We start from the raw sequence: 12500 nt of genomic DNA, 5'->3' as shown, positions 1-12500 counted from the left end.
AAAGAAAGAAAGAGAAAAAAAAGAAAGAGAAAAAAAGAAAGAGAAAAAAAGAAAGAGAAAAAAAAGAAAGAAAAAAGAAAGAAAGAAAAAAGAAAGAGAGAAAAAAGAAAGAAAGAAGAGAAAAATAAAAGAAGAGAAAAAAGAAAGAAGAGAAAAAAGAAAAAGAAAACAAAGAAAGAAAGAAAGAGAGAAAAGAAAGAAAGAAAAAAAAGAAAGAGAAATAAGAAAGAGAGAAAAGAGAAAGAGAAAAAAGAAACAATAGAACAAAAGAAAGAAAGAAGAGAAAAAAGAAAGAAGAGCAAAAAGAAAGAAAGAAGAGAAAAAAGAAAGAAAGAAAAGAAAAAAAAGAAAGAAGAGACAAAAGAAAGAAAGAAGAGACAAAAGAAAGAAAGAAGAGAAAATAAAGAAATAAAGAAGAGAAGGAAAGAAAAAGAATGAAAGAAAGAAAAAGAAAGAAAGGAAAAAGAGAAAAAAAATGAAAGAAAAAATAAAGAGAAAAACAAAGAAAGAAAGAAAGAAGAGAAATAAAGAAGAGAAAAAAAAAGAGAAGAAAAAAAAAGAGAAGAGAAAAAAAGAAAGAAGAGAAAAAAGAAAGTTGAGAAAAAAAGAAAGAGAAAGAAAGAGAAAGAAAGAAAGAAAAAGAGAAAAAGAGAAAGGAGAGAAAGAATGAACGAAAAAAAGAGAAAGAAGAGAAAGAGTAAAAGATAGAAATAAAAAAAAAAGTGAAAGAAAAAGAAAGAAACGTAATGAAAGAAAGACAGAGGAAGAAAAATAAATAAAGAAAAAGAAAAAGAAAGAATGAGAGGTGGAGGGAGGGAGGGATGGATAGAGGGAGGGAGGGAGGGAGGGAGGGAGGGAGGGAGGGAGGGAGGGAGGGAGGGAGGGGGGGATGGATAGAGGGAGGGAGGGAGGGAGGGATAGATGGAGGAAGGGATAGATGGAGGAAGGGATAGATGGAGGAAGGGAGGGAGGGAGAGAAAGAGAGGAAGAGGGAGAGGGAGGGAGGGGGGAAAGAGAGAGAGGGAAGGAAGAAGGGAGGGAGGAAGGGAGGGGGGAGAAAGGGAAGCAAGGAAGGAAGGAAGGAAGGAAGGAAGGAAGGAGGGGGGGAGTGGGAGAGGGGGAAGAGAGAGAAGGAAGGAGAGGGAGGGAGGGAGGGAGGGAGGGGGAGAGGAGGAAGAGAGAGAGAGAGGGAGAGGGAGAGAGGGGGAGGGAGGATAGGAGAAGAAATGATAAAGAAAAAGAGAGGGAGCAGGAGGGAAAATAGAAAACAAATTAAACAAAAGAATGGGGTTGAGGGAGAGGGAGAGGGAGAGGAGGAAAGAGAAAGAAAATGAGAAGAAGAGGGAGAGGGGAGAGGGGAGAGAAAGAGAGGGAGAGAAAGAGAGGGAAGGGGGAGAGAAAGAGGAGGAGGAGGAGAAGGAGAAGGAGAAGGAGAAGGAGAAGGAGAAGAAGGAGAAGGAGAGGGAGAAGGAGAGGGAGAGGCAGAGGGGGAAGAGGAGGGAGGGAGGGAGAGAGGAAGAGGGAGGGAGGAAGGGAGGAAGAGGGAGGGAGGAAGGGAGGAAGGGAGGAAGGGAGGAAGAGGGAGGGAGGGAGGGAGGTGGGTAGAAGAGAACGATTAAAAAAAAAATTGAGGTAGTGGAGGGGGAAGGGGAGGGGGAGGAGGAGGGGGAAGAGGGAAGGGGAGGGACAGAGGGAAGGGGAGAGAGAAATGGAGAGGGGAGAGGGGAGAGGGAGGGGGGAGAGGGAGAGGCAAGAGGAGTGGGAAGGGGATGGGGATGGGGAAGGGGGAAAGAAGGCGAGGAGGAGAGGGAAGGGGAGAAAAAGAAAGAAAATAAAAGAAATGGGGAGAGGTGGAGGGAGGGGAGAGAGAGAGGGGGGGGCGAGAGGGGGAGGGCGGGAGAGGGGAGAGCGGGCGGGAGAGGGGGAGGGAGAGGGGGAGGGGGAGGGAGAGGTGGAGGGGGAGAGAGAGGTGGAGGGGGAGAGAGAGGTGGAGGGGGAGAGAGAGGTGGAGGGGGAGAGAGAGGTGGAGGGGGAGGGGGAGAGAGAGGTGGAGATGGAGAGAGAAAGGGAGGGAGGGAGGGAGGGAGGGAGGGAGGGAGGGTGGGAGGGAGAGAGAGGAAGGGTGGGAGGGAGAGGGAGGGGGAGGGAGGGAGGAGGGAGGGAGGGAGGGAGATAGGGAGAGGGGGAGAGGGAGCGAGGGAGAGAGAGAGGGAGAGAGGGAGGGTGGGAGGGAGAGGGAGGGAGAGGGAGGGGGGAGGGAGAGAGAGGAAGGGAGGGAGGGAGAGAGAGGAAGGGAGGGAGGGAGAGAGAGGAAGGGAGGGAGGGAGGGAGAGGAAGGGAGGGAGGGAGAGAGAGGAAGGGAGGGAGGGAGGGAGAGGAAGGGAGGGAGGGAGGGAGGAAGGGAGGGAGGGAGATAGGGAGAGGGGGAGGGGGAGAGAGAGGGAGAGGGGGGAGAGAGAGGGAGAGGGGGGGGAGAGGGGGGGGAGAGAGGGAGAGGGGGGAGAGAGAGAGGGGGAGAGAGAGGGGGGAGAGAGAGGGAGAGGGGGGAGAGAGAGGGAGAGGGGGAGAGAGAGAGGGAGAGGGGGGAGAGAGAGGGAGAGGGGGGAGAGAGAGGGAGAGGGGGGAGAGAGAGGGAGAGGGGGGAGAGAGGGAGAGGGGAGAGAGAGGGAGAGGGGAGAGAGAGAGGGAGAGAGGGAGAGAGAGGGAGAGAGGGGAGAGAGAGGGAGAGGGGGGAGAGAGAGGGAGAGGGGGAGAGAGAGAGGGAGAGAGGGGCGAGAGAGGGAGAGGGGAGAGAGGGAGAGGAGGAGAGAAGAAGAGGGAGAGGGGAGAGAGAGCGAGGGAGAGGGGAGAAGAGAGAGGGGAGAGAGGGGAGAGGAGAGCGTAGAGAGGGGGGAGAGAGAGTGGGGGAGGCGTGAGGGGAGAGAGAGAGGGAGTTGGGGGAGAGAGAGGAGGAAGCAGTGGGGGGAGAGACGAGAGGGAGTGGGGGGAAGCGAGAGATGGGAAGTGGGGGAGGGAGTGGGGGGAGAGAGAGAGAGAGAGAGGAGTGGGGAGAGAGAGAGGGGTGGGGGGGAGAGAGCGGGATGTGGGTGCGACGAGAGAGAGGGACGTGGGGGGAGAGAGAGGGAGTGGGAGAGACGAGAGAGGGCGTGGGGGGAGATGAGAGAGAGTGGGGGGAGAGAGAGAGGGAGTTGGGAGAGAGAGAGGGAAGTGGGGGGAGAGAGAGAGGGAAGTGGGGAGAGAGAGATGGGAGTGGGGGAGAGAGAGAGGAATGGGGGAGAGAGAAGAGGAATGGGCGCGGAGGAGAGAGGGAATGGTGGGAGCGAGAGGGAGTGGGGGGAGAGAGAGAGGGAGTGGGGGGAGAGAGAGAGGGAGTGGGGGAGAGAGAGAGGAGTGGGGGGCGGGGAGTGGGGGGAGAGATGAGAGGGAGTGAGGGGAGAGAGTAGAGGAGAGTGAGGGGAGAGAGAGGGAAGTGGGGGGATGAGAGAGAGGGAGTGGGGGAGAGAGAGAGGAAGGTGGGGGGAGAGAGAGAGGGAAGTGGGGGGAGAGAGAGAGGGAGTGGGGGGAGAGAGAGGGAAGTGAGGGAGAGAGAGAGGGAGTGGGGGGAGAGAGAGAGGGAGTGGGGGGAGAGAGAGAGGGAGTGGGGGGAGAGAGAGAGGGAGTGGGGGGAGAGAGAGAGGGAGTGGGGGGGAGAGAGAGAGAGAGAGAGAGAGAGAGAGAGAGAGAGAGAGAGAGAGAGAGAGAGAGAGAGAGAGAGAGAGAAAGAGAAAGAGAAAGAGAAAGAGAAAGAGAAAGAGAAAGAGAAAGAGAAAGAGAAAATGTATATTCTTAAGAAAACATATTACTGATAGTTCATGCAATATAGCCAAATATTTAAGCCATTGCGTAGCCGCACCGATGATGTCACATAATACTCTGTATTCTATATCGGAACACATGATCAACTTGTGAGTGTACGATCTATAATCACTTAAATAGAATCACCTGTTTGCTTATCGTTTACCATCTCACAAAAAATGTCGTTGAAATAACCTCCCAATACATATCTGATTCACAGAGTATCAGTTAACCATAATTAACCCACAGACATACACGCTAGTGAATCATACGGCAAAATTCACGATTAATAACGCCTCCCGCACGTATACGAATCAAAGCCAAAAGCCCCTCGTTCGAACGACTCGTTATTTCAATCATCGCCCTCACTGTTTAGCTTCACGATTTTTATTTCAAATAACTTTCGCCGTGAAGACACTATCGAGTTACAATAGGTGCAGGGTGTATACTACATACCTCATCAGACGTTGTTGTATCAGCCATTGCTCGTGTGCGTTGTGTGAAGGTTCGAGTGTGTTTAAAATTTGTGAAATAGTGGGACGCAATTGCCTAACGACCGTTCAGGTGGGAGATGGCTCTGTTATCGCTCATTTAGCTAATCTTCTTCTGGTTGTTATATGCAATTAATGTGCCTTTATGCATTGCTATTTGAAAAAAAAATATGTCAAAGATCGTTTACGTCCGTGATTACCCATGTCAGACAGCCAGTGCAAGTAATGTAGATTTTTTTAAATTTACAATTTCCTTAAACAACCGTTTAACTACCCTGATTGTTAGTTACTGGTTGGACAACGATTTAAGATATTCAATTTCATTATCAAATGTAATATACATATACGAAAAACGATGTAGTGGTTACTTGAAGTTCATGATAAAGTAAAATACTCTTTGTGTGATTTGTAGTTTTTCATTTAGATCAATTTGTAAAAATAAAACATAGTGAATTCTATTACAAAGTTGCACTGTGCAATTCATCAGTCAATATTCAACGTTTTCATATTCTGACTGTTTGCGTAACACACCAATGCATTTAGCGAGAAACTTCTTACTTTCTTTCTATCTTTTCGGTCAACCAGTAACGTTTTGATAAATTGTTTTAAAAACGTCTCGTCTCTGGTGTTGTCCAGCAAGAAGCAAGAGAGCAGCCTCGCCAATATCCGTCATTGTTTTTTTTTTCTCTTTCATATTTTTGAATGAATATGTCCAAGGACTGTAAAGACTTTTTTTTTTCTTTATTTCTCCGTTTTTTATCGCTCCACGAATGCGATATTCATAAACGTGATTTATTGTTACTATTATTATTATTACTCTTGTTATTGTTATTATCATTATTAGTCTTATTATCGTAATAATTATTACTGTCGTTATTATTATTATTATTATTATTATTATTATCATTATTATCATTATTGTTGTTGTTGTTGCTGTTGGTATAATAATAATAATGATAATAGTAATGATTATTATTATCATTATTATTATTATTAACATTATTATTGTTATCATTATTATCCTTATTTTTATTATTATTATCATTATCATTATTATTATTATTATTATTATTGTTATTATTTTGCATTATTATTATTATCATTATTATTATTATTATCATGATCCTCATCAATACCATCATCCTTATCATCATGGATTTAACAATTACCATTATAATTATTATTAGCATCATAATTATTACTGTTGTTATTATTATTATTATTATCATTATTATCATTATTATTATCATTATTATTATTATTATCATTACCATTACCATTATCATTATCATTATTATTATCATTATCATTATCATTATCATTATCATTATCATTATCATCATCATCATCATCATCATCATCATCATCATCATCATCATCATCATCATCATCATCATCATCATCATCATCATCATCATCATCATCATCACCATCATCATTATTACTGCTACCATTATTATTATTATTATTATCATCGTTGTTATTGTTATCAGTATTTTTGTTATTTTTATCGTTATCGTTGTTATTTTTATCAGTATTGTTGTTATTGTTGTTCTCATTACTATTATCATCACTTATTATTTATATTATTACCATTGTTGTTGTTGTTGTTATCTTAATTATTATCGTTGTTATTATCATTATGTTAGCGCGTGTGTGTGTCTATGTGTGTGTGTGTGGGTGTGTGTGTGCGTGTGTGGGTGTGTGTGTGCGTGTGCGTGTGCGTGTGCGTGCGCGTGTGTGTGTGTGTGTGTGTGTGTGTGTGTGTGTGTGTGTGTGTGTGTGTGTGTGTGTGTGTGTGTGTGAGAGAGAGAGAGAGAGAGAGAGAGAGAGAGAGAGAGAGAGAGAGCGTGCGTGCGCACATACGTGTGTGTGGGTTTGTATTTTTGTATTTATATATGAACTTATATTCATACATACATATACATGCTACGATTTCACTCGACAATATAAAGGCTATAAATGTGAATAAACAATATTTCACAGCGTTTTCGTAAAGAGAATCATTACAATTTATGTACAAAATCTAGTTCGTAAGTCTGAATGCTGAGCAAACTATCAATACATAACTAGCCTACACAAAATAAGATTTGCAAAATAGGTATTGCTTAAAACACACAATATCACAGAATATTACTCGTGCAAACTGGAACGGCTTTTCCGGACGATAATTAAAACTTTCGGAACCTAACTTACAACAGTAACAAGTTCTGGTAAAAGTATGATGAAATGCATAGCTTCCAGGAATTTAAACAATATCATATGAGGAAACATTTATATATATGTGTATATATATGTATGTGTATATATATATATATAGCCATATATTTAAATATAATGGTGTATGTCTATAACATATATATATACATATATATATACACGCACACATATACACATACATATATATATATATATATATGTGTGTGTGTATGTGTGTGCGTGTATGTTTATATATATATATATATATATATATATATATATGTATGTATGTATATACATACATATATATATATATACATACACACACACACACACACAGACACACACACACACACACACACACACACACACACACACACACACACACACACACACACACACACACACATATATATATATATATATACATATATATATATATACACACATTATGTGCGTGTGCGTGTCTATGTATATATATATATATATATATATATATGTATAAGTATATGTATATGCATGTATGTATATGTACATATATATACATACATATATATATATAATACATATATAATTGTGTGTGTGTGTATACATACATATATATAGATATGTATGAATGTATATGTATATATATATATATGTGTGTGTGTGTGTTTGTGTGTGTGAGAGAGGGAGAGAGAGTGTGTGTGTGTGACTGTATATATGCATGCGTGTGGCAATATGTCCTCGTACTTGGTGGCGCATGTTCGCCGAATAAGATTACGAAAGTAAAGAATCTCCACCTGAATGAGCGTTTACTTCTGCGTGATTCACCGGGCATTTTCCGGGTCAATATAAAGGAAAAGCGTTAAATAGGACAGACATCGCTTTAATCCACTCATTCGTCTTTTTCATGGAATTCCGTCGTCTGCCTCTTCTAGAATATGATCTGGATTTGATAACATAGTGATTTTCTTTCAATAGTTGTGTATAATATTGGAATTATATTTCGTCAGGCCGTTATCTTCACAGTTTTTTTTTTCCTGTTATTAGCGTCTAAAAAGAAACATTTCCTTTTCGATGTACTTTCCAAATTTGTTGATTGTGAAGTGACTGATTATGATTGATTTCCAAACTGTATTCTCGACGAAGTAGCCTCAACCACTTCAGACTGGTTTGTTTGCAATTCTGTATTTGTGTACACACACACACACACACACACATATATATATATATATATATATATATACATATAATATATATACATACATATATATATACATATACATACATATAATATATAATATATATATTTATGTGTGTGTGTGTGTGTATATGTGTGTGTGTGTGTGTGTGTGTGTGTGGGTGTGGGTGTGTGTGTTTTAATGCCAAAATCATAAGCGTAAAAATTGTCATCAATTTTATTTTTCATGTCAACAAACGCAAGCACTCCGGAAACAACTGAAACGTCAAAGTAGTTTTTTTTGAATCCTCATCATAATGACTTGTAATTCTGATTAGATTGAAATGGAAGGTCTTCATGCACACTTGTACCTTTTTCAGTAAAATCTCAATTACATTAGAAACAGGTACCGACGACTTTTTGTGCATACGAAGTCCTGTCATGTGCACTCTGTCTCGAACCGTTATTTAGCACACATTACGTCTGTGTTAACAAGGTTTGTTAACACAGACATATGGCACAGGCATAAAAAGGTGAGAATAGGTAAGGCATTGGTTAAGAATAAATTGATCTCTGAATCACACAACAAACAAATAAGTACAAATACACGCAAAAATGAACATGGATACTTTAGTATAAATACGCGCAAAAAAGTACAAAAACGCAAAAATAAGTGTAAATACGTGTAAGTACAAATCCGAGCTAAAATAAACTAAAAAAAGTGCTCACACCAAACTGTACAAATATACACCAAAAAAATACAAATAAACGCAAAAAAGTACAAATACACACACAATAAGTACAAATATACGCAAAAGGAAGTACAAATAACTGCAAAATAAGTACAAATGCACGCAAAATAAGTACGAGAAAAATCCACGTCAACAGGAAAAAGTATTAGAAGTATTATTTTCTTAAAAAAAAAAAAAACGATAAATAGCCGAATGGAGAAGAACTCAACGCTGCATGAAATTAAAAATATAATTGTAAGAAATACTCGACACAAGTGTGGGAATCCCAGAACAATGCGTAAAAGGTAAGTTCTCTTGTACACATTCAAGAGAAAGAATGGCTTGAATGTGGAGGGTCTCCATCGATGAGGCACACTCGAGTACGTCGGCGAGCATTGATTAGTAAAGGATTTCGAGTCCTCCGCGCCACACACGAAAGCACTGTGAATCGACGAGACGGCCAGACAGCAGACAGATAGGAATGTGTTCCCTCGGTTGGAGAAAAATCGAAACGTAGGATCAATGGGTAATCGAATCGGCAAAACACATATATACACAGATACACGGGTGCACATGCGAACACACAATCACACACACACACACACACACACACACACACACACACACACACACACACACACACACACACACACACACACACACACACACGCACACACACACACACACGGAATACATACATACTAATACGCACTAGTTAGAGTTCAGTGTATAGTGTCTGACTGCATCTGATGATATAACATATGTAGTAAACTTCGACTCGCTCACCTAACTGTTATTCCGTGTTAATTCAGAATCACATCCACAGAAATATATCTCAGAATGCACCTTTCGCAAATAATATAAAAACTTCTCGTGGCGAATGGGAGCAAGATAAGCGAAGAAGGAAGCAAGGGATTGGGATAAATGAATGAGAAGAGGAAATAATAGAAAATAGTGAAACCGTTAAAGCAATAATAACCCAAATGGATATAGAAGCCAAATCTCGTTATGAGGCTGATGAAAATCCGGACCGCATATGGCGATTTCAAACGACAACATTAAATAGACGAGGAGTGGCGAAAAAAATATTGCGTGAAATATTAAATTTGCAAAATGATAAGGTTGTCATGTTTGGTCAATCGATTTTCTTTGGAAGCGCTTGTTTTCCTATTTTCTTAGGGTTTTCTTACGCCTTCAGAGCGTATTTGGCCGCTTTAAGTTATGGCCACAGTATTCAGGATTCTACAAATAACTACAATAGTTCATGATTATAATATTCATACACACATACATACTTACATATACGTGTATATACATTATACTTACTGCACGCACACGCACACGCGCGCATACAGACACACACACACACACACACACACACACACACACACACACACACACACACATATATATATATATATATATATATATATATATATATAAACATATATCACTTCACCCTTAAGCCCCAGCAGCTGCCATCCTGTAGACAGTTCCTCCTTGAGATTGACACATGTTTCCTAAAGCTTCACTTCTGACACTCCAGCGGACAGAAGCAAGCGCCTCCCTCGAGGGCGCCACCGCGTAAAAGGAGACGTCTGCTGCCGATCTAGATTATCTGTTGCCATGATACGCCTCCCTTAACAATCAGTCATCGCTAACAGATCCACGTCTAACTGCATCACACCTGCATTCATACTTCGCGCTGCTCACTCTCGCTTTTGCAATCCTCCCGGCGAAGTCGCTGGCGGTTTGATCCTGCCCTCTACGCCGCCACCCTCGCCAGCCTAGCCCACCTGCTTCGCCAGGTCTTCGCGATCCTTCGTCAGCAAACCTATGAAGTCGCAATTCTACACAACACCGCCAATACCTCCTCGCCACTATGGAAAATAAGTGTGCCAGATTAACGACTCCCTCCCTTCCCCGCCCACGCCTTACTTATGAGTTGCCTTGTTCACACTCAAAGCACAGTACATCACACGCCACTCATAGAACACATGATACAAACTCTATACTATAAAATATCTCGTTATCAATCATTGTTCTAATAATCCCTCAAACAAACGAAGTCACACGCTGAGGTAAGACTCATGTGACACTCACCCTCTCCTCGCACCTCATTCTCTAACCCTTAATTGTTCGCTAATTGGTTTTTGATATGGTATTCATGTTTTTCTTTTAATTTCTATTATCTTACTTTGCTACGATTTCTATTTTTACATTTTCCAGTGTATACATATCGTTGCATTTTTATTGTGTAATAACTGTATTTTCTTATACGTGACGTGCCCATCGTTCGCTTATTCACACACAGATATATTGACATGACCACTCTACACGCAATTCATTCTAAGATTATGAATTGTAATAAGTGTCATCCCTTTGACTCGTAACTGAACCCAAATCGCTTTCATGGAGTCCTCTCGAAACTTGATATCTTGGCCTCAGTAATGCTGGAATCTTTGCTTCTTTAATCCAAGGGAACGAATGGACATCTAATAAATATAAATAATGTCTTTGTTATAAAGGTAAACATTGACCCAAGCCTCGAATAGGTTTACATAGTTACAATCACCAAAAAGTTCATTTGAAGTCCAGCTCGTGGCCGTAAATGAAAAGGAATCTGCATCCAGTTCTTCTGGTGGTTATGTAATATGCAACTAAACAATGGTAGTTCATTCTGCTGCAAATAATAAAATTGCACTGCAGACATCATGTTTTATATAGACTTAGATAGTTATAATCACCGCAAGGTTATTTTTAGTGGAGTTCATTCAGAAGTTACGCACGCTTTGGTCACACGACAATTACGATTAAACCTCTCGAGTCACATGCATAGTTGGAATTAATTTCAGGCCCAGCTGCCTGAGTGTGTCCGGTGATTAATACTCGTCTATTTAACCCGAAGATACGGAATTCTTGAGAACTTTTTTTTCTCTTTACAGTGTGATGGTACTCTACTGGCCTCCCTCATCCTAATATATCATAAGTAATTAATACCACTTGTGACACGTTACCCTTCGTACGCTTTTTTTCGGGAATCTTAGTAACGTGATTGATAAGTATAACCTTCTCTACCTCCTTTGCCCTTTTACTGGCATTTTACGCATATTTCAACCTCCTTGCCATGATGACCCTCCCAGCTACTGAATGCTGCACGCCACTGCGAAGCCTCCATCACCTGCTACTCTGCCACGACCTGAGCGACCATCGGGTCATCAGGAACCATCTGTAGCAGAACCTCAATCCCGACGCGCCTAAAGTAGTGCCACAGCTCGGCCGAGCGATGTAAATGATACCTAACAAGGGCGGTTGGTAGGCTGTCTTCCTGTAGAAAGTTCCTCCTTGAGATGGGCGCAGAGGTTTCTTCGTACTTCCACTCCATCGAGCGGAAACAAGCATCTGCCTCGAGGGGAGCTGCCGCATAAAAGGAAACGTCTCGTCAGACAGAGGAGTCTGAGGCGGAAAACAGATGACAGCACACAGGGTCTAACCTCATAAACACGTCGTCGAGAAGGGGTCTCTTGGGTTCTTGCATCTACCTTCAGCAAAAAGACCAACCCTAGTTGATACCTGAAGTCAGTCTCCAAAACACACACACACACACACACACACACACACACACTCACACACACACACACACATATATCTATCTATCTATCTATCTATCTATATATATATATATATATATATATATAAACACGTACAGATATATCCCTTATCAATAGAGCAGAGCAGCATGTCATGATGAAAATATCTTGCTGATTATTGTTTTAAGTGACTTCATTTCTAAATTAATTATATAACTTTTTCGGTTAACAGTGATTCAACTTTTATAATTATAACTATAACTAAAATGTTCATTTGTCTTCCATTTCATAAAGAATTTCTCATAACGGTGGATCAGTTACGACAGAATAATTCAGAAAAACAAACAAATGCACTTAGTGTTGCCAAAGTACATATTGTACCAAAGCAACTTTAACTGTCATTTTCTGAAATAATTAAATTAAGCTATTACAGGCACCATTGTGTTTATAAATGCATCTATCTACATTCTAGAAATTGGTTGGACTCAAGTGA

General features: G+C 41.2%; 1 protein-coding gene across 1 annotated transcript in view; it reads right to left on the bottom strand.

The window, feature by feature from the left end:
* The window catches only part of LOC125027493, a 13635-nt gene extending 9296 nt beyond the window's left edge, over positions 1 to 4339 (bottom strand). The window contains exon 1 of the mRNA XM_047616573.1: positions 4291 to 4339. Within this exon, the coding sequence (XP_047472529.1) occupies positions 4291 to 4317 (27 nt within the window). The 5' untranslated portion in view covers positions 4318 to 4339. The remainder of the gene's footprint in view (positions 1 to 4290) is intronic.
* Between the last annotated feature and the right edge of the window lie 8161 nt (positions 4340 to 12500).

This window comes from Penaeus chinensis, chromosome 1, assembly GCF_019202785.1.
Source record: "Penaeus chinensis breed Huanghai No. 1 chromosome 1, ASM1920278v2, whole genome shotgun sequence".
Lineage (NCBI taxonomy): Eukaryota > Metazoa > Arthropoda > Malacostraca > Decapoda > Penaeidae > Penaeus > Penaeus chinensis.
This window is presented reverse-complemented; position numbering and strand designations above follow the sequence as displayed.